The sequence below is a fragment of the Cryptomeria japonica genome, chromosome 2 (genome assembly GCF_030272615.1).
Source record: "Cryptomeria japonica chromosome 2, Sugi_1.0, whole genome shotgun sequence".
Taxonomy (NCBI): Eukaryota; Viridiplantae; Streptophyta; class Pinopsida; order Cupressales; family Cupressaceae; genus Cryptomeria; species Cryptomeria japonica.
The window spans coordinates 346615187-346638592 of NC_081406.1; the positions used below are offsets into that span (position 1 = coordinate 346615187).

The 23406-nt window shown below is 37.5% G+C and overlaps 1 protein-coding gene across 2 annotated transcripts in view; it reads right to left on the reverse strand.

The window, feature by feature from the left end:
- Window positions 1-23406, reverse strand: part of LOC131065238 (diaminopimelate epimerase, chloroplastic) — a 224498-nt gene that overhangs the window by 22575 nt on the left and 178517 nt on the right. For both annotated transcript variants that reach the window (XM_057999699.1, XM_057999697.1), the window contains exon 8: window positions 1649-1708. In XM_057999699.1, coding sequence (XP_057855682.1) covers window positions 1649-1708 — 60 coding nt within the window. The remainder of the gene's footprint in view (window positions 1-1648; window positions 1709-23406) is intronic.

Consider the following 23406-nt stretch of genomic DNA (forward strand, 5'->3'; position numbering starts at 1 on the left):
TTTGTTTATTGGTCAGGTAGAAGGTCAAGGCAAGGCATTACACTGAATTGTTTTTCATCCAATCATTCTCATCAGTCTAGATCTACTGAAGCTTCTTATATTACTCTGGCTTGGAGAATTATAATTCTGCAAGCTAAAATTGAGCTCCAAGAATCAATGCTAGCTTTAAGCCCCGCTTTCATATCAGCTTCCATTGGCTCCTGATTCTTGGCTTCTAGACTCCCAATGTTTCATTGGCATTAAATGGTGACTAGGATCTAGGATGCATGATTCCAATTTGTCTATTCCTTGGACAAATAGGATATGGAAGTCAAGTTTGTCTGCACTTGAAAAGTTTACTAACAATATGCCTCATGATCTGATCATGTAAAAACATCTTTGATGCTCACATGGCTATTTAATGATTGTGTTTAGGATTTAAACCTTTTTGATTGGCACTAAAAGAGGATGCATACCAAGCCCTTGCCATGCATCCCCGCCCCATCATGTTTCCAAAATGTAACAGCAGCCAAGACACATCATCTAGCCATCACTGAAAGTACTAGAAAAAAGGGATGCATGCTCAAAATGCATCAGAACTAAGTTTGACATCCCAGTGCTGGCTAGACATTCCTGCAGCCATCAAACTTTAAAACCATTCTTTTTAGCTGTCTAAAACAAACAAGTCAAAAGCAAGCAAGAAATATTGCATTTGGAAACTGTGTGACTAGGAAAGCAAAAATATAGGGGGAAACTGTCAATTAAATATATCAGTTGCATTTTAAGCAAAAATCAATTTTTATGCTACACATAAAAATATAAACACCTCAATGCCTTGAGCTTCAAAACGATTACAAAATTGTAGGCTAACCTAAGCATGTCTTGAAACAAAATTCATAGCTCAATTGATTCTGATACAACCAAGCTGCCTTAATAGAAAATAAATTACAATGGTTGATTAAATATTTACTCATCCAAAACTACCTATTTTCTATCCTCCATGCAGATGTTACTGTAACTATGTTGTTTTCTGCTTTTAGTCTTGGATTTCCCTGAAGTTAAATAGACAACTGCAGTATCCTAGCTGGGTCTTATCTGACCCATATTCTCCACATTGGTGTTGCTATTTATCCATCACCTTAGTTTCTTTAATCATACATTAAATTCCCATTAATATTCCTTCCATAGAACCACCTTCATCACATATTCCAAGTAGAGTCTGTCATTCAAATCTACCACACAATGGAAACTGTAGAGTGAATATTTACTAATTCAGAGTATTATTTTTCAGCTTCTTGACCAAAAATTACCGCTCCAATGTCTGTACAGGTGAATTTGTTTGCACCATATATGTTTTAAGGTGATCCAACAAGTGTACATACATGTTTGAATGCCCTCCAAACTTTTAAAAACAAAGTTGACTAAATAATTTCATCAGGAATTGACCCATTCTAAACAAAGCACAAATGAAACCATGCCACTAGCCATGACAATATGGAAACTGAAGTAAAAAATCCATGAACAAGGCATCAAACAAAGGTAAGGACTAAAAAACAAATGTATTCAATATAACAGGCAATTTTAGAGAAACAAGGAACTAAATTAATGAACACAATTATTCCATCAAAAGCTTTTAGAATCACGAATTTAATGAAAAAGAAGAACTCACCTGCACCCCGCTCCCAAACCCGCATTCGCAAATGTCTAGAGGAGAGAACCTGAACAAACTCTGTCAAAGCAAAAAATCCAAAGTCCACAACAGTAAATACTTTTACCTATATTTCAAGAAAGCCTAAAACAAAAATCATCTAAAACCCAGACCATATACAAATTAACAATCAATGAGGCAGATGCTAGACTTGAGAGGGTTGAAGAAAATTCACCAAATTTATCTTCAAGTAACAGAGAGAGAAGCCAGAGTATCTCTTATATCTTAGTTTAAAACAAAAAATAAAAAATTGCCCAACATATTTCTCACATCTAATCATTTAACTACCAAAATTGTTGTACTTTCCAACTACAAGCAAGCCAAGAGAATGAAGAAATGATGACTACATAAGCCCTGGACCTCATCACTCCACATTTCTCAGTGTTTTCAAAGAAAACCCAATCATACGTCTACATTTCAAGGATTGAGTTTAAATACAGTCTTGGAGATGGTATTTTTCTACATTACTGAGTTCCCCTTCTGGCCCCCATACCTGGCCCAAATGAAATAAATAAGCTTTAAAGACACAATAAACTAATCAAATAGAAGCTACTTATACTATAAACACAATCATACATCCATTTCAATAGTACAAAAATGAATTTTAATTTTAGCTGAGGGAAAGAACATTGTTAGATATATAAAATTCTAAATATTGTCAATATACAAATCTTGTGGACTATGTAATCCATGGCATCAAAGAAAATATCAAAACTGAAATATACGTCTATGGTGCAAAGGAGCATGCATCACTTGTCCACGTCTAAGATAGGTCCTAGATGATGATGCACCCACCATGATATCTGCCTATGTCTCAGTAACACCAACATTCAAGGAGTCTCCTCGTGCTCTACCTACTCTTTCTCCATCCTCCTCTACCATGGCTACTGCCTTTGCCTCTTCATCCACCTCATCAACCCATGCAAACTCCTCATTGCTAAAGACAAGATCATCAACCTCGGTGATCCAATCTGGCTATGGATCAACCTCCTTTAAAGTCAGAGATAAGTCAACACCCAAGATATGTTTGTAACAAAGGCAAAAGTTGTAATGAATGTTGGTTGAAAATTTTGTACACTTGGGGAAATATACAAAATTGTGGTTTCAACCACAGCATGTGAGCAAAACTCTCCTAATTAAGGAAAGGCTCCCCCTATCTAACTACAACTTTAAAAATAAAATAGGATGGGACAGCAGTCTTTCTTATTTTTTTTAAAAAGCCAATATCCTTTTCTCTTCACAGAAAAGTGATAGCAATTTAACATAAAACAGCAGTAACAACTTTTGAAATGAAATGAGAGAAAGGAAATGAAATTTCATGAAAGCTCAAAGACTTCCGTCACTTCCTTCGGGACGGGACAGCAATATCAAGCTCAAAGTCTTGATTATATGAAGTCCTATCTACCATTTTCTATACTAACGCTATCAAGAACAAATTATAACAGCTCAAAGACTGGAATATCTTATTTTTTTCTACATGAAACAATGGGAAGTAGTATAAGCTCAAAGACTCGCAGCTATTTCTCACAAAATCTACTCCTAAATTCTCTTAAGAATAAGTGCAAGCACAAAGACTTGCAGCTCCTCTCAAAAGAATATTTATTCTAATTTATACTAACCTCAAATACTTGCAGCACAAAGACTGCAAATCAAATTCGATTAAGTCCTTTGAAGGAACACTTGCAGAAAGATAATATAGAACACGAACTCAAGAATGTAGCACAAAGACTCAAAGCTTGAGCAATTTCCTTCTATTTCTTTCAATTCTTGAATTCACACATGAAAGCTCAAAGACTTCTTTGCTATAAATTTGGCAGAGTTTTTACTTGCTTTCCCAAAAGATAAAGATTACAATAGACCCTTCAAGTATTTATAGAAGAGGAGCCTTGAGAAAAAGGTGGGAGGATCCTAAATAACTTGAGAGATTCTCTAAACCACCAAGACTTATTTAATAACTAACTAAGACTTATTCCAACTATAGTACTAACTGAACACAACTTGTAGTTGCCTTACATGTAATTACAAAAGTGCAAGTAAAGACTTAACTTGCAATTTACAAAAGGCTTTTACATGTAACTTGTCAAAAGAAAAACTACAACTAAGAGACTACAATTCTAGAAAAATACAACTAAGTGTTGAAAAACACTTAAGCTACAGCATGTGAAGACATGAATCCTTCGAACTTCTGGATGATCATTCGTAGCTCAGCGGGATTCGGTTCATGGGTGTTCTTGGCAACCACCATGGTCTTCACAATGGTATCATTAAATCGAAGAAGCATAGAGTCGTTCTTCAACAAGATGGACTGGATTTCGTGCAAAAAGATTTGATGTTTCATTAGAACCTGAATTGAAGCAGCTGAGAATTATTCGCTCCTCCATTCATTATGAATCCTCGTCTGTAGATTTGCAAAAACTTCTTCTTCTAGTATCAACTCTCCATTCTGACTCATTATGTTGCAAGAAGCCTTCTCACAATGGGAAACAATACCTTGAAATACTTCACCCCGCAATCTTATTGCATCATCAATTTCCTCAATGAGGGATTTGAGAACAAGGGCTTTATTCTCCAGAAGTTCTTCAAATTCCAAGTACATGATCCTGGAAGAAATAATGGCATGCTCCTGAAGAACACTCAACTGTTGTTGGGGCATGGTGCGCCAGATTGTCAAACTACCTTCAACACTTTCCAGATTCTGTTTGAAAGTGTCGGTGGTATGATTCAATTTCTCTTCAATGGCCTCCAACTTAGATATCATTTGGAAAATGTCTTTCATCACTTGTGCACATAGATCATGAAGTTGATCCACCCAAGAATCCAACACTTGTACTTTCTGAGCAGCTCTTTCAACTCCCCGAGTTGATTCTTGAGAATCGGAAGAACTTGTAGGATTACTCCCTTCACCAGCAGGTCTTGTAATTTTGTGAACAACTGCAACAAGTTGTCGGTTCTCCTCTTCTAGCTTGTCTTTCTTTGCTAGAAGTTCATCATACCACTGCACTAGTGAGGCTACAGATTGTTGGACATCATGTTTGACCACTTCATGCGTTTGTTTACCCAGTTCAATCCTTGTAACCATGTAATCAGCAACTCGCATTTCCTCACGTGGCTTATCCGCAAGGGGCTCAACAATTTTTGCCACTTTCATCTTATTGCTATCAACAATTACTCTTGAGATTGTCTTGGCCTTTTTAGCAACCTTGGGCCTAGACTGTTTAAGTTGCTGATAGTCAAAGACATCAGGGGAGATTTCATGCTTCTTCCTCTTTTGCGGTAAAAGAACTAAGCTAGGGAGGTAAAACGGCTAGTTCTCCTCTAGTAGCTGCTGAAGGCGAAGGAGAAGCAGTTTTTGTTTGAACAGTCATGGTCACCCTGGGAGGCGTATCTTTTTGGATGGCAACCATGGTTTTCTCAGTAACCAATGGGCATGAAGATTGCCTCATAAATTCTTCAAAGCCAGAAGTAGAGGTATCAATCTCTAACAACTGGATACATGCAGGAGTATCCTCTAGAATTTTCAGCGAACAACTGGATACATGCAGGAGTATCCTCTGGAATTTTCAGCGAACTCTCTTGTAGATGATCAGGAGGCGGCTCAACTGCTGAAATAGGAATGGCATTCTGAGGAGACTCTTCCACTATTATCTCAGGTGGAGAAAGAGGCGTCTCGATGGAAACTGAGGAAGGAATCTCATGAGGTGAGTCCGAAGCTAGAGACTTAGGAGCATCATCGGATTGTTGTCCTTCTTCTGGATTATTAGGATCGATCACATGAACATGAAACCGGGACTTTTCCTTTCCACGAACTGTCGCCTCATCAGAAGGAAGCACTACTACCCGACTAACCCGCAATTTGATCTTGGTGCCTGAAGATGATGCACCTTTCTTGTTGTCAATTTGAATCTCAGACTTACATCCAAGAGGCCCCGTAGAGTCATCTTCTTTCCCAACCTTGATCTTGATGAGTCTAACACCATTACCTTTGAGCCAAGTGTTGGTGTTAGCCAGGATAGGCTGAAATCTTTCAAGAATGGATGTGCATTCTTTATGCGACCATTGAATTAAAGGAAGTGGGGCTTCCTCAACCCTTCGTGAGACGTACTCTAGATCAAGCACATGACCGTCATCGATTATTCCTTGCGAAATGTCCACCAAGTTCAGATCAATAACCTACTCAACGGTAAGCCTGCATTAGTCCATCTTGAGAACCTCCAAATCTGTACGGAGATCCTACCCAGATATCCTCAATACGATGCACGTGCACGAAGGACTTTTTGATCTTTTCCTTCATACCCCGGTAATCAAAATCTACCCTAGACTTAAACCTTTTGAGTTTAATCTCTTGCATCTCAATCTCCATAGCTTTGGCTTTGACGGATGTGACAAGAGAATACCGGCCAATCTTCAATGGGTTTGTTATAAAAATCCCCATTCCGACCTTATGTCTGACAGACTGATGAGCGTGCACAACCATGATCTGTCTTCCCAACTCCATAAGAATGATCTTATCGATTAGGTATCTATGAAGCATGTATGGCTGCCCACTATAGCATCCGACTCTCATATAGGTAAAGGTCGGGAATTGAAGAAACAAGCACCCATATTCATTCACTCTTTCCCATGCCTCATCTGACACCTTTTTGTTGTTCAGAGTCTTGTCAAACTGGCACATGAAGTAACCAAAGAATGCATCTTGAACTCTTCTGAAATGTAATTTGTTGGGTCTCAAAGGCAACTGATCATAAGATTCCCACACAGGTATAAGCGAGCGATCACCCTTGGTAGAAAGACTAGGGAAATGTCTGAGTGACGTTGTCAAATACACTAAGTATGAATTCATGTAAAACGTCATGGTGGTAGGGACTGCTGCAAGTTGCTCGCATAAAGCATCGCTGATAATCTCTCCCCATGATATATGATGGGATTGCCTTATGAATATGGTAAACTGATACATCCAGGGTTCAAAAACATTAAAATATTCAAGACCCATCATCCTGCTGAGGAGAGTTATGATGTCTCCAATTTCCCACTTAAAGTCACAACGGTACAACTTAGCCCACCTTGAGAAGGCGGCTCGTGGCTCATGAATCCACCTGTTAATATGACGTTTGCAGTCTTTTTCCCTCTTGACATAGTACTCAGCTGCACTATCCTTTGTAAATTCCATTTAAACAGGTGTTGGTGGTATTCTGAAGACTTTCTCAATTGTATCTGCATCAAGGTGGATTATTGCCTCACTATCATCATTTTTAATGGTTCTCGTCTCCTTGTCAAAGCGATGGACGCAAGCGAGAACAAATTCAGGTTCTAGGGCAGCCACTGGAAAAGAGGATGCATGATGAATGTGGCTGTCCAACAGCCACTGCATATTACTATCCTGCGGATCCTCCACTCTCTTGACAAATTCTGACATGTCCACATGCCCTATTTCCGTATCTTTTATGCAATCCAAAGGAGAGGAAACTTGCGAAGGTGAAACTTCATTCTGGTACTTGTCATATTTATACTTCATCTTCTTCAGAATAGGAGAGGATGGTAAATCTGACATTGAAGGACAACCTGGTATATTGCGATGAAGACTTAAAAGTGTTAAGGCAACATCATAATCAGCTGCAACTAACATTTTTCCTTCTTCAAATGGGAAGAACTCCAACCCTTGCACTTCACAATTTTGTGAGAGAAAGATGGGAAATAAGTGGGAATGGTGGAAATTTGACTTTGACCTATTTCGGATCTTGGGGAAAATTTCACAAGTATACAAGTTGGGAAGAATGAACATGCAATCGGATTTTTAAACCCGAATGCAAGTATACTTGTAAAACGGAAAAAGGAGAAATGAGTGAAAAATGAGATTTAGACTTGTGGGAAATGACGTGAACGGAAAGTACGGATATAAGCAATATGGATGGATAAAAATAGGAAAGTTTTTGGAATGTCATTTTCAAGAAAATGGGAGGAACTTTGGACATGCAATCCGGTTCTAAAAACCCGAATTTGGAAGGATGGGTATTTTTATCTTTGCAACTTGGAATTTCAACAAAAGATGGTTAAATTCTTATAACCATAAGGGAAGAACAATTATTTTCATCCAACTTGTAATCGGGATTTAAAATCCCGAATACAAGTAAAGAGGGAAAATGGGGAAGAACAATGCAATTCACAAATTGCTTTACAAAGGGGAAAATCTCTCTCACAAAACCGGCTTTTGGGGCAAAATAAACATATACACAAATTTACAACTAGAAAGGAAAAAACAAGAAGACAAGAAAACAAGAAAATGAAACAAGAAAAGAAAAGAAATCATACCTTGTTTCAAACTGAAATGCCTCTTCAAAAAGATGATCAATCTTAGAAAGAAGGGAGGAAAACTCTTACACAAAGATTAACCGCATTCCAAAACCCTAGCCATGTTTTACCAAAACACCTTGGGCACCAAAACGTGGCACCAAAAGCAAACTTAATGGCACAAGAAGTGGTCAAACCTCCATCAAACCCCAACGCCTTAGCATAGAAAACAAAAACGATTTAGGAGATTGGAGATCCATGGCAACTTGGGAGAGAAAATCGCGGGTTTGGCAAAAAACGTGTTTGCTTATTCAACACCAAAAAACCAGGAATCATTCATCCCAAATGGCGCGATATGTGTTTGCAAATGCATGAGAATAGGGAAGAATCCCAAACGCCTTCTATATCCCAAAAAATCTCTACAAAAAATGGTTCAGATTTCCAACAAAATCGCCTTCCTTTAGCTGGTCGAGTTTTTGGAAAAGGAATGCAAGTTTTATTTTAGATGCAATAGAGAAAATCGGGTTTTAATTCCCATATAACAAGTTTAAAATGTTACTTTTCTCTCAACAAGGCAAAATCGGGTTTTAGAAATGCAATTACAAGTTTAAAATTCCTCAATTTACACTTTATGGAGAAAATCGGTTTTTTTGGGCATAATAGCAAGTTTAAAATTGTCACTTTATTCCATTTCTAAGCATTCCATTTCTAAGCAAAATCGGGTTTTGGAGAGAGATATGCAAGTTATAAATAACTTGTAAAGGGAAAATAAAATCCCTACAACAAGTTTTAATAACTCAAAGCATGCAATAGGGGAATAAAATCCCCATTACAAGCAAAAGACATTAAAATAGGGTTTTTAGAAAAGAATTACAAGTGACTTTTAAATATGCAATTTAAAATTAACTTGTAACTTATCCAAAAAATCCCTATTATAACTTAAAAAGCCAAAAGGCATCAAGGGGGAATTAAAAAGTAAGTTACAAGTTCTTTTTTCAATAAAGTGCACTTGTAATTAGCCAAAAATTTCCCTACAAAGACTAAAACAAAGGAAAACATTAAAACTTGCAATTCGAGGAAAATTTCCCACCTACAGTCAGGGAGAAAAAACCCGAAATTGAAGGAAAGACATAGCAAACTAACCCAGGATGCGATGAAATTCGAAAAGTGGTTCGAGGATGGACTAAGGATTAAGCCAGTCCAAGGATTAGGCGAAATTCTGCCTCAGGAAGCATGTCATAGAGTAAAATTTTCATTTTTTGACAAAAATTTCATGTAATGGTCCTTCATTTTTGAAAACAAAAATGAGGACAACAATGAACATACACAAAATCATTCAATCTTGAGCTTCTTGGAGTGTATGTTCTCAAACATACTCCAATTGCACTCACATCATGAACAACTGCATGGTTGATTCAAGACACAAACTGCAATCCTTTAAAGATTTGGCACCTTATCACCAAACCTTTCCCACCATTCTTTTGAAATGAAAAGAAATATAAATCAATCCTATAGTTTCACTTTTGATATTAAGTTATAAACTCAAAGAGAGAAAAGTTTTAATTTTTAAATTTAAATTACGCTTTAACTACCTGACCGAAATGTCATCCAAGTTGTCTTGCATATGACTTGTGCAAAGACGTATCCTTGTGGAAGCCTGAAGATCTCCATATGAGTGATTATTGCCATTCACTCCACAACTATGTAGAGCCCACTCAATGCCTCCTCATCAGCCTTCAAATATGGGCAAAAGTGGAATGTTAGACCAAGAAAATAGGTAGCTGCATGTAAAGACTTGTGAAGTTGAAGGTGTCGTTGTTCAAACAATGATCTCACATATGGGACGATATGTTGTCAATACGTGTTGTCATTGATGTCAACTTGATGTCTGATAGTGTTAGTCTTTGATTGTTGGCAGTGGTTGTGTGATGTCATTTATGATGTCTAGTAAGATGATGGGGAGATTGTTGAGAGTTGTTGTCACTGATATAGTACAAATGGATAATCATTGCAATTTCTTTGTGTTGTGGATGTCTACCTTCTTGGTGTCTGATGTCTACACTTAGTATGATGTATTGAAGCGTGATGATGATATCATATCAAAATGATGATTAGATGCATTGTGAAGTATAAAAACGAGGATTAGAAGCATGGCAATAGAATGGAGGTGTTTGTGTTGATCTTGTGCATGCTACATGATGGTGGTTACGTTTCTGAGACATTCTTGTTCTTGGAAGTTTGATGAAGTAAGTTGTTGCAAGAATGTGTGCATTAGACTGTTCAGAAGAATGCTCCACATTCCTCTACATCTAATGATATGGTCTTGCCGACTTGGACATAATGTCTATGCTCTATGGACATTGCACTCCTATTTTTTCAGGTCTCTAGTGTTGCAGTTGAGGTGATTGGTGATTGCGGTTTGTTGGCATCAGATTATGATGTATTGAAGCGTGATGATGATATCATATCAAAATGATGATTAGATGCACTGTGAAGTATAAAAACAAGGATTAGAAGCATGGCAATAGAATGGAGGTGTTTGTGTTGATCTTGTGCATGCTACATGATGGTGGTTACGTTTCAGAGACATTCTTGTTCTTGGAAGTTTGATGAAGTAAGTTGTTGCAAGAATGTATGCAGAAAACTATTCAGAAGAATGCTCCACATTCCTCTGCATCTGATGATATGGTATTGCCGATTTGGACATAATGTCTATGCTCTATGGACATTGCACTCCTATTTTTTCAGGTCTCTAGTGTTGCAGTTGAGGTGGTTGGTGATTGCAGTTTGTTGGCAGTCTGACTGGCTGTCAAGATTGGTCCGAAAAATGCTCTGCATTTCTCTACATGGATGTTTCAGGTGTTGCGGCGTGGAGGACATGTTTATAATGTTTGTGCTATGTCTTAGTTCAAGTTTCAAGCGCTGATGTGGTCTCTAAGGGTCGATAATGATGATTTGTTCATGACTATGTATTTTGGCCCTCCAGAATGAAGTGTTTTGTATCAATTGTGTTGTGCTAGCATGTTTTTTATGTGACAAAAGGAAATAAGTAATTAGGAATATTATTGGATTTTCAAGGAACGTCCTTGCGTGCTCCACATGATGCTAGATGATCTATTTGGTGCTCCATTGTGGTTGGTATTTGTGTTTCAACGTAATTCTTGTGGTTTAGCCGACTGAGTTTGTTCTCTTGATTGTGGTTTACCCTTGGGTGTCTCCACTTGCATTGGAGATTCTGTCATGTTGTATTTGGGTCCTATTGTGACGTTTTCACACATCACCCTTCTTAATCTTAGAGGATCCGGTTAATACTGAGAGGGGGGGTGAATCAGTATTAACAACAATTTCAATCTTAAAACTTGAACTTATAAAACTTCACCAAATCAATCATAAACCAGTAATAAACTCTTTACCATTACCAGTAATCACTAATAATCAACTGTTAAACTGATTGAACAAAACTGCTCATCAAGTGTTCATCAACATGCATAAACTGAAAGTAAATCAAATCAACACATCAGAAACATTCACCACATGAACACCATGTTTTTCACGTGGAAACCCAAATAGGGAAAAACTACAGTGGGAATTGGTACCCACAAAAATTGTGCACTCTTTCGGAATGCGCCCTGTTAAGAGCCTATCTCGGTTAAGAGCTTACAAAGATGCCCGATTAGGAGCAAACCCTGTTAGGAGTCACTCGGTTAAGGGATTTAGCTGATGAGCCCTGTTAGGAGCTTTGACCTGTTAGGATCAACCTCGCAAGAGGATTTAACACTCAGATGTTGAGCTACCTGGTTAAGGGATTTACAATGAAAGGCCTGTTAGGACCTACCCGGTTAAGGGATTTTGATTGCTACAACTATTAGGGAACAACAATGAATGATCTGGGTAAAGCACTTAACTGCTTGCTTGATCAAATCCAATTCTACTACACTCTGGCGAATCTCTCACACTCTGGTTCGGCTTCACATTCTTCTCAAAAACCACCGACACAACAAACATCAACTATACCAACCTAAATAACCTTTACAACTTAGTCGGTTACAAAACCCTAAGACTCACAACATAAATCATCACAGATCTTTTACAACTCATTACAGATCATCATATGGATCATTACAATCAATTACAACCGTTGAATGATCATCGCATCTCGATCTGATACAAAGTCAAACCCTTAGAACACTCTTCTAAGCGCTTCGTTGTTTCCCAAGAAATTCCATCTTCAAACGCGCCAAAACATCATTCAAACACTTCACGCAGTTCCAACCACGTCACCTCCAACATTTGAACTTGATGTAGATCACCACCAAACCAAAAATCATTACCGGCTAAGAGAATTCTTCACCGGTCCTTAAACCCTTCTTAAACCCTAGCAAAAATACAACAGAAATCATAAACATGATTTCCGATAACCAAAACATAATGCGGTTCCGATCAGATACATATTACAATGATACAAACTCACATTCCAAACCGCAACACTTCAATCATCACCAATCGCTAAATCTAATGAAAACATTTCCTCGTTTACTAGTTAAGGTCCTAATTCCCAGTTTCATGTTTCTTTACCGGTAAGGTCTTTCCAGTAGACCAAAAAGACTAAGATGACAAAATACAACATAGTAAACATCAGTTGCCATCAATGACAACACAAATAACTAATCAAAGTCATCCAATCATGCAATCTCAATCTCTTCATCACAATGTCATCACAAACAGTCCTTTACTGGTTCAATCATCATTCTTCATCTGCATCAATTATGCCAATCATGCCAACAACCCTATTGCAAATGGGGACCCCCTATTAGGTCCTCTTGGTCTTTTGGTTGTGTTTCTTTGGGTCTTTTCGCAGCAATCCCTTTGATCTCCCTGGTCTGCAAGTATTTTGGGTGAAATTTCATCAAGTTTGCAAGTCGTTTGAATAAATTTGGCTAAGTTTGGAACCTGTTTTGTCCATTTTAGAATTTTGCCCTTCAGACTTGCATTTGAGGCCTTTCCTTTAGCCTTTTGGAAAAACTAAACATTGCATTGGAATCAAAGCCCTCCAAGGAGCCTGCCAGTGAAATTTGAGCGAATTCTGACCATTAGAAAGTTCCTATTTTTTAGGACTTTCACTACCTCCTAGATTGTCTTTATTTTGTCAAAAATCAAACTTACTATTTTTAGCAGTTTCTATTTTTAGTAAGTGTCATCTCGTCTTGTTTTGCCCTTATCTTAACATTTGGAAGTACTTACTATTTTTGGTAAGTCTATTTTTGGCAGGTTCTTCACTAGCAGGGGTCCCGACACTAAAGACTAAACATTCCTGAATATTTGCCTAAATCCGAAAAGTTTGAAAAAGCAGGCTAATGATCGAAAAATGACTAAGTGTAAATTTCCTTCCTGAAGTGGAAAGCATTGAAAATCTTCTAAGTCTGGCAGAGAAAAAATCCACTTCAATTCCAAGTTTGGCATCCTGAATTCGGAAAACGACCAAAAATGGCTAAGTCAGGCGAGAAAGTCAAGAAAATCCTTCATCTTGACAATGACAAGGCAACATGCAAATCAGGAAGGGGCACCAAAATGAGGTCATGGAGGATTATTCCTCCATGACAAAATTCCTTGACATAGTGATTTTGGTGCTCGAGGAGAATTGAGCGCTAAATTGGGGTCATGGAGGAAAATTCCTCCATGACCAAAATTCCTTGACTACCGGAAAAACAGTGCCCAAGGTCTAGGATGAGTGCTGGGTGGAGGATATAAAGGAAAAGCAAAAAATTCGAAAATTCCTCCATGCCATGTGTTTAGTGCTCTAGCATGTAGGTTGGGCGCTGAATAGAGGGGTTCATGGATTTTTCTCCCCAATCATTTTTCCTCCATGTGTTTGGTGCCCAAGTGTAGATGGAGAGCACTAGAAAGGAGTGGTGTAGGATTCTTCCTCCAAACATAAATTCTTCCACACTAGCAAATTAGCGCCCAAATTGGAAGAGGAACGCCAAACCAAGGAAGGGAAGGAATTTCCTTCCAAAAGAAAATTCCTCCACAGGGTCATTCCATCACCCAAGATTGAAGGTTGAATTCCACGGCATGGAAATTTGAAGACAAGGATAAGGATAAGAAAGAAAATTTCCCTCGGGAAAAATTTCAAAAAATCCTCTTTCAAGCATGAAAATTCGCCCAATTTTTGAGACAATGACAAAAATGGCTAAGCAAGGGAATTTCCTCTCTCCTGGACCCCGGAACTCAAATTTGAAAAAAATCCTAAAATATAGGAAATGTAGAAAAATTGAGGAAAAAATCTCTTCCAAGACAAAGGCAAATTCAAAAACTCAAGAAAATTCTTCCTAGACAAAATTCTCTCTTCAAAGATTTTCTCTCCAAAATTTCCACGCTTGCAGGAATCCTTCAAAAGTGGAAAAGATTGTTAAAATTCTTCCAAGGCAGGAAAATCTTCCGAAATATCTTTTGTGAGCACGGAATGGAAAGATTCTTGTCAAGGGTGGGTTGGTGACATGCAAAGAGAATATTCCATATTAATGGCAAGAATCTATTGAACACATGGCAGCAAGATGCCACATGCATGGCTAGAATATTTGACCAAGTGGCAGTTGGGTCAATGCACACCAAGGTAGTGGAGCATCTTTTGCATGTAGTCGTCGGATTTAGGAGATGATGAGGCATTTATGGCATCATGGGCAATTTATTGCATTTATGACATATTGGGCAGACTTGATGGAAAGTGGTGCATTTAATGCACAAGTGGATGCCATTTTGGGCATGTAGGAATTAATTGTTAGTGGGTATAATGGGCATTTATTGAATATTCCCACCTTGTTGCATCATGTGTGTGGGCTCTTTTAGGGCAAACCCTAATTAGGGTTTTGCATGTAATCAAGGCTGAAGTCCTATATAAATGAGGCAATCCCCTCATTTGTAAAGGAAGGAGAGATTGCTTTGGGAGATTGTTGCGATAAGTTGTTGAAGCAGTAAACTTAATACATTGGTCAATTTGATGGTGTATACTTGTTCTGTTTTGCAACTTGCATGGTCTCACTTTCCTCACATTGGAGTAGATTTGCTTTCAGTACTTAGATGAACGGGATTGATGAGATTGTTTGCAGTGAAACCCTTGCTCATACCTTTTGTTAGTAGCTGATTGTTATTAACTTTGTAAGGTTAGTCTAAGACTTTTATACGTGGAAACTTAACTTCGATCATCAGGCAGACAATGTTCGTTGATGGTGTTCATTGGTGTTGTAAACATATTTTGCACAACCTTTGAAGATTGCACCACCTTTGTGTAGTTGTCTCCTAGTGGCGAAGCAAAGTGTGGCTGGTTTCACCCAAGCAATCATTGTCTCTTTGTTCCTAGAGTTAGCATAGTTTTTCTAAACCCTCATGCTTTTACTTTCAGCATATTTAAATCCAAAAACTCCTAAATAGAGTTTGCCATTGATAAATCATTTGAGATCGAATTCCTTGAAAGTTATGAATTGTTTAATCTTCTTCATGTGTGCGTAAGTCCCCTTGGATTACCGGCAAAATCACATTGAGCCTACTAAGTCACGTCTGTTGCATATAGGAACCTTGCAATCGATTGTCTGAACTTACTGCAATCTTAGCCCACAATCGTACTTTGATCAAGAGAGAGTAAAGTGATCGTCGAACAACTTTATTCTATGTTAGGCACTATCATAAAAAACACGTCAACAGGTCCTACTTTGGCGTGTGGGGATCCGCATTGGGTTTATTCAATTGGAAGATATGTTTTTGGACCAACTGGTTATGTGCAACATGGTTTATCTATGCATTACCTTGTTGCCGACTTTGGAGGATATGTACTAGCATGTAAAATGTTTGGGGCAGCTTAGAAAGATGTGATATGATGTTTTTAGGTCCTCTCTATCTCCTAGATTGGACCACTTTCACCACAATTGAATTTGGTGGCCGGCTTGATAGGACTTGTGCTTGTCCCTTATTCTGGCTAACCTACTTGATCTTTTGCAAAAAAAGATGATGGTATATATAAAAGATCAAATTAGTGTGGATTGGCATACAGTGTGTGTGGCTCAAAGTATGTATGCACTTACATGATCTGTTGTCCTCATTTTTGAATTTTCAAAAATGTGACAACCCTTACAAATTTTCGCTTAAAATGTGTTATTTTTGTCTCTAAGGCACATTTTACGAGGTGCAAAACTCACATTTGTTAGTGTCAAATCATCAGGGGATGTCTTTGCCATTATTGTTCAATTTTTGGTGAGTTTTGGCCTTCATTTTCCTAGCTTTTTCTTTAATTTCGGGTTTTAGAACAGTCACTGCAAGTAGAAGATTTTTGCTTGAAATTTGTGATTTTAAGGCTCTACGGCATGCTTTTCAAGGTGGAAAGTCTACATTTCTTGATGGTAAATCAATCATGAGCTTATCTTCCATCTCTGTGAAAATTTTGGTTACTTTTGGCCTTCATTTTGGCCATTTTCTATGCAATTTCGGGTTTCAGAGTAGTCACTACAAGTGGCGGTCTTTTTGATGTCATTGCAAGTAAAGTCACTACAAGTGGGGGTCTTTTAGATGTCATTACAAGTTAAGTCACTGCAGGTAGGAACTTTTTGATGCAATTACAAGTTTTAAATTTCACTTTAAGTGTAAGTGGGGGTCTTTTTGAGGTGAATGCAAGTAATTGAAATTACAAGTTATTTTAACTTGTAATGTGTCCTTTAAAACCCAAAATTTGCCTTAGTCATTTTTTTCAAATTTGTAAAGTGACTTTTAAGACCCGAATTGGCCTTTAAGTCTACATTGCTTGATGGTAAATCAATCATGAGTTTATCTTCCATCTTTGAGAAAATTTTGATTACTTTTGGCCTTCATTTTGGCCATTTTCTGTGCAATTTCGGGTTTCAGAGCACTCACTGCAAGTGGCAATCTTTTTGATGTCATTGCAAGTAAAGTCACTGCAAGTGGGGGTCTTTAGATGTCATTACAAGTTAAGTCACTACAGGTAGGAACTTTTTGATACAATTATAACTTTTAAATTTCACTCTTTGTTTCTTTTTTCACAAAGTGTAAGTGGGGGCCTTTTTGAGGTGATTGGAAGTAATTGAAATTACAAGTTATTTTAACTTGTAATGTGTCCTTTAAAACCCGAAATTGGCCTTTAAGTCATTTTTTTCAAACTTGTAAAGTGACTTTTAAGACCGGAATTTGCCTTTAAGTCATATTTCAAACTTGTAAAGTGATTTTAAAAGCTTTCATTACAAGTTGTTTTCAAAAAGCAACTTGTAATGAACTAAAAATAGCCCGAAATGCTTGCAATGAAGAAATACAAGTTATTTTAAACTTGTAAAGAGTCTTTCCAAACCTGAAATCAGTTTTGCAACTAAATTTTACTTGCTCTTGCTCATTCAAACCCCTATTAGAGTGATTTTTGGCATGAAGAACACTTGGCAAGGTCTGCAACTTTATTGAATCCCCCATTTTTGCTCTACCATTGCCACATTTTTGCAGATTTGAGTTTGATGATGCCCTTCCCTCCTTGGTCGGATTTTTATGTTGCTGCTGCAAGTACTTTTCACATAAAAAAACATTGCCTCCATTACAAGCAATTACCAATAATGCCTATTGTTGTTGTTTCCTCTTTATTATGCCCACATGTTTAATTTCGGATCTCGAAAGGGTGATTGCAAGTTCATTATCCATGGCTTTCATTACTTGCAGTTGGGTCTCTAAGACCCGATTGCAAGTGATTTCAAAAGTTTTAAAACATTGTTTGTCTCCACAAAATTCCCATAGGCAGATTATGAAGCCTTTCCCACAAGATTGCAAGCTTATACCCAATCAGAATGCTTCCTTGCAGTCGGGTCTTCAAGACTCGATTACAAGTCTAAGTGCCAAGGTTTTTCCCTACATAGCACTTGCAGTCAGAATTTCAAAACCCGAAATTGGTCCAAAATGCACTCACAAACACCTGAAAATGAGTCTCTAGGATCCAATTACAAGTGCAAACTTGTATTTTCCCATTACACATATGAAGTTGCACGTTTGTTCACCTGCAAGTCAATGCTCTTGTTTTTCCACACTTGCAATCAGCCTCCCAAGACCCGAAATTGAGCTTTGACCCCACTTTTGTAGCCCCTTTGTCTCATCCAGGTTAGTCCTGTTTGCACACACGACCTACCAAATCAACAAATTAAGGCATGGGCCTTATTTTGCAAGCAGATTCCAAGATTGGAGGATGATACAAAGAAAGAACAACAACATGATGGAGCCATAGAAGGAGATGGATAAGTGATATGAATGATTGAGAGCATGTAATGCTTTCAAGACAGAGATAGGCTTCTTACCTCATCCTTGCAAAGAACTTCCCTCCTGAAAAGCCAGTACTACCCCAAGCAAGAAGATAAGATTAAAGTTCGTTGGCCAAGGACACAAAGATCATTAAGGATGCAAATTCCCATTTCGGTTCGACATGTCTTCACTAATACTGAATACTTCAAGTTCTAGCATCCTGAAGCAGCATAAAGATCATCACAGACAAAGGATGATGTAAATAGGGTCGTGTCTTGGACACAGAGAATAGTTTCAATTATGCATTTGTAATTTTGTTTTGACAAATTACATGTAAAAACAAATTTTGTAATTGCAAGTGTTGCTTTCACTTGCATTTTGGTAGAATGTAATTACATGTAAAACAACTACAAGTTGAGTTAGATTAGGAATTTAGTTGGAATGAGTCAAGGTGGTTGAGAGAATTTGTCAAGTTAGTTGGGATCCTCCCACCTTTTTCTCAAGGCTCCTCTCCTACAAATACTAGATAGGGTCTATTGTATTGGAGACCTTTTTGCAAGCAAGTAAATTCTGCAGGATTTTATACTCATAAAGACTTTGAGCTTTATAGTTGTAAGTTCTCATCTTTTGAGTAATATAAAGAAGTGTGGGATTTCAAACTTTGTGTTGAAATCTTGCTTTGTTCCAATTGTGTTCTTATGTCATTTTGGGATATATCTTTGTGCTTACTTGAAATTGTGGAAGGCTGTTGAAAAGAGCTTCACTCCAAATAATTGCAGACTTTGTGTTGTAGATATCGAAGCTGAAATTAGTTTTAGTTTGCAATTTAAAGTTGAGAGGTGTTGCAAGACTTTGTGCTTGTAGTAATTCCCATATAAAATAGTTCTAAAAGTGCATTATATTTGCAAGACTTTGCGCTGCTATATGCTACACTTGTTCTTAAAATTATCGTTATAAAAGGGTAGATAGGATTGCGGATATTCAAAACTTTGCGCTTGATATTGTTTTCCCGTCCCGGAGGAGGTGACGGAAGTCTTTGTGCTTTTAGGAAACTTCATTTCCTCTCTCATTTTGCTTTATAAGTTGTTGTTATTTATTTACGATTGCTATTACTTTTCTGTGAAGAGGAAAGAATATAGTCTTTCTTGAAATAAGAAGAAAGATTGTTGTCCTACTCATATTAGTTTAGATTAGTTAAGAATAGAGGGAACCTTCCCTAAATTAGGAGAGTATCATACTCACACACTGTGGCTGAAACCGCAATTTTGCACATTCCCCAGGTGTACAAAATTTTCAACCAACATGATCGTATCAATTGCAGTGTATATGATGCAAAGTTGAGGCAGTATGTGATAATTGTTTTAAAGTTGGTCACTTGAGACAGAGACTCAACAGCACCTTCATATTTCGAGATTGTTGGAAGCAATGTTGCCAAAGGCTTATTCATCTTGATTCATATATTCATACTGTAAATGTTATTCAAATTTATGTTCAAGTCTGAAGTTGTACAATTTTGTTTTTTTTTTACTGATATTTACTGTTGCTTCTTATGTTACAGGTTGTTGGAGATAACATTATTTATTTCTATGCATCTACAGCATTTCATATGACATATACTTATAAGCAATGCCCACCGATCAAGGCATGCCTTGACCGGACATGTCTCTTGACATGCCCGATCAAGACATGTCTTGATCGGTGCACAAGCACCGCTTCATTAGAGTGTTATGCCGATAACTATCGGGTCACATCATTTAATATAATCAACTGATTAACAAATCGGGTCTCGTCAAATAATATAATCAACCAATTAACAAATCGGGTCACGTCAAATGCTGTTGATATAACAACCGATAACAGATCGGTATAATGCGAGATTAATATGATAAGTATTATAGTTATCATATGATAACATCAATCGATGCTATCATATTATCATAAGTCCGGTCTGTTCTTATTACAATCACAGCATGTGTAATATGATCATAGCATGATCGATTATGTTTGATAATGATGTCCAAATGTCAAACTGTGCAATCCGATGTTTTGGATAGTGAATGCATATAAAGATGATTATAATAAGTTTTTTATATAATCATGAGGTCTACCATTTAGCTTGTAGTTATATCGATAAGGTAGATGATTGAATGAGAGATAAATGAAATCTCTCATTCAATCATTTATCTTACCGAAGCTACTAAGTTGCAACACTCCCTCTTAGCTAGGGAAGATAACTGGAGACCTATGTAAACATTGAAATAAGCATCATATTTCTCATAATAGAATGTATTACACGACCTCGTAATACAAAGGATCATATCACATATGCTCGTGACATGATGCATCACATAATGAGTGACACAGGAATATATCACATCATCTGGTGATATAGATATCACATAGCACGTGATATCAATATCGCATAACATGCGATACCTTCGATATAAAATACTTGAGAATGTTGAATTCCCTTATATCCAGGTTATGGTATGTGCATTGACATTACGTCACATAATGTCTACCATAACATATCATGGCACATCCATGAGTCAGCGTGATATCAAGTCGGCATGATATCAACATTACAAGATTGTCACCTTATAATGTTTAATACAAGTGTTCATTGTCTAAAAGATCGTCACCTTTTAGAAATGCACACGGGGGGTGGAGCCCATAAAGTCATAACACGACAAAAGAAGTTTACACATTAAACATCTCACATATTAGTACAGATTACAAAACTAATTATAACTCAATCATACCAAGACCTTTTCTGAAGTGTTCAACTTTCACTGTGGATAGGGGCTTGGTCAGTATGTTTGTTGTCTGGTCTCCTGTACGGATATACTGCAACTAAATCACATTCATATCCACCATATCTCTCACATAGTGATAAGGGATCTCAATGTGTTTGGATCTATCATGAAATACAAGGTTCACGGAGAGTTTTATACAACTCTAATTGGCATAATGAATTATAGTAGGCTTCATTGGTTCTCCAAATAATCCCACAAGTAGCTTCCGTAGCCATACAGCTTCTCGTGCAGCCATGGAAGTTGCGATATATTCGGCCTCTGTAGAACTCTGAGCTACTGAAGATTGTTTCCTGCTAATCCAAGATATCATGGCTGAACCCAAGCTGAAGCAGCACCATGAGGTGCTTTTCCTGTCAGTCACACTTCCAGCCCAATCTGAATCAGTGAACCCGTGAAGATTCAAACTTCTTCAAGAGTTTTATCTTCAATGTGGGAGTGAGGGCATCTATTTTGTATGTATACAGCAGTGTTGGAGGCTTCTGCCCAAAGATGAATTTCTAAGTTTTGATCAAGAAGCATGGCTTTGGCTGCTTCTACAATGGTTCTATTTTTCCTCTTAGCAACCCCATTTTGTTGGGGGTTGTAAGGGACAGTGAACTCCCTCTTAATCCCAGCTTCTTTACAAAAATTGCTAAAAATGTCTGAGGTGTATTCCCTCCCATTATCAGTCCTTAGGGTTTTTATTTTCCTTCCCAAAGAGTTTTCAGAGAGAGATTTGAATTCCTTAAATCTCTTGAGTATCTCGTCAAATTCTTTACGTTTAAGAAAGTAGATCCAGGTCTTCCTGGAGAAGTCATCAATGAATATTACATAATAAAGGAACCCCCCTAATGATGGTACAGACATTGGCCCACATGGGTCAGAGTGAACTAGTTCTAAAACATTGCTTGTTTTCCTAGAACTATTCTGAAAGGAACTCTTAGTATTTTTGCCTAGGGCACACCCCTTACATGTACCAGAATGGTATTGTTTTAACTTAGGCAAACAAATTACTAATTTTTCCATTGAACATAAAGCACGAAAGTTTAAATGACCTAATCTTCTATGCCAAATTTCATTAGAATCTGCAATCTCATGAAGTAGGGGTAGGTTAGATTCAGTACATACCTCGTACAAATAGCCTTTTCTATGTCCTAGGGTTGTAGCCTTCTTGATGGAAGAGTTTTGTGGCCATACTAGAACTTTACAATTCATGAATGTTATTCTGTACCCATCATCTTCAAGTGCAAATATGGAGATTAAGTTCCTCTTGATGCCAGGAACGAATAGAACTCCGGTGAGTTGAAGAGACATGCCTGTCTTCAGCTTAATGGTGCAGGTACCGACGCCTTTCACTGGATGTGCAGAGTCATCACCAATGGTTACTTCTTCATCAGTTTCTTCTAACATGGAATCCAATAATTCTCTATACCCAGTGATGTGTCTTGAAGACCCACTACCAATGATCCAGGTGTTAAGATTTATTGGATACTTGATAGGAGAGGGCAGAGTAGAATACATGTTTCTCAGAGTCATATTCTTCCCTTTTAACTTTTGCAAATGTAGCTTGTTATTTGATTCTATCTGGACATCTTGCTGCATAGTGTCCATATTGATCACACCTAAAGCACTGAATGTGAGAGTTGTCTTTCTTAGATGACCTTTTTTCATGTCGTTTCTTTCTCTTCTTGAAATGTTTCTTCTTGTTTTTCTTGTTGGAGTTGGTATTTAGAACATGGAGATCTTCATCTATGTTCTTTTGTTTGATCCCCTTCTTATTTAGCCTTGACTCCTCTTGAAGACAATCTGCTCTTAGCCTATCAAATTTTGGATATTTAGCCCTTGCACTAATGCCTTGCACGAATGTTTCTCATGTACTAGGCAACCCATCTAGAGCAATGAGCGTTATCTCTTTGCTCTGGATCTCATATCCAAGCGTTGCCAGTTCATCCCTTAGGGCTAATATCCGCATAAAGTATGCATTGATTGACTCTCCTTTGTTCATACTTATATGATTTATTTCTCTTTTTAGAGCCAAGGTTCTACTTGCGTTGTTTATCTCAAATGCACTTTTGAGTGCTTTGAACATATGGTAGGCAGTCTCATGCTTTGTTATTATTGGCATAATGTGATTTCTCACTCCATCGACTATGATCTTCATGGCTTTTTCATTTCCCTCAATCCATGTCGATTTGTCAGGTTCATTCTCTGGTTCTTTAGATTCAACTCTTACGAATGATTCAACTTTATTTTCTTTTAGAATCATCTTAATTCTAAACTTCCATGCAGAGAAATTATCCCCTCCTTCATGTTTGTCCTCAAATTTGATAGCATTAGCCATGGAAAATATGATGTTTATATCTTCGA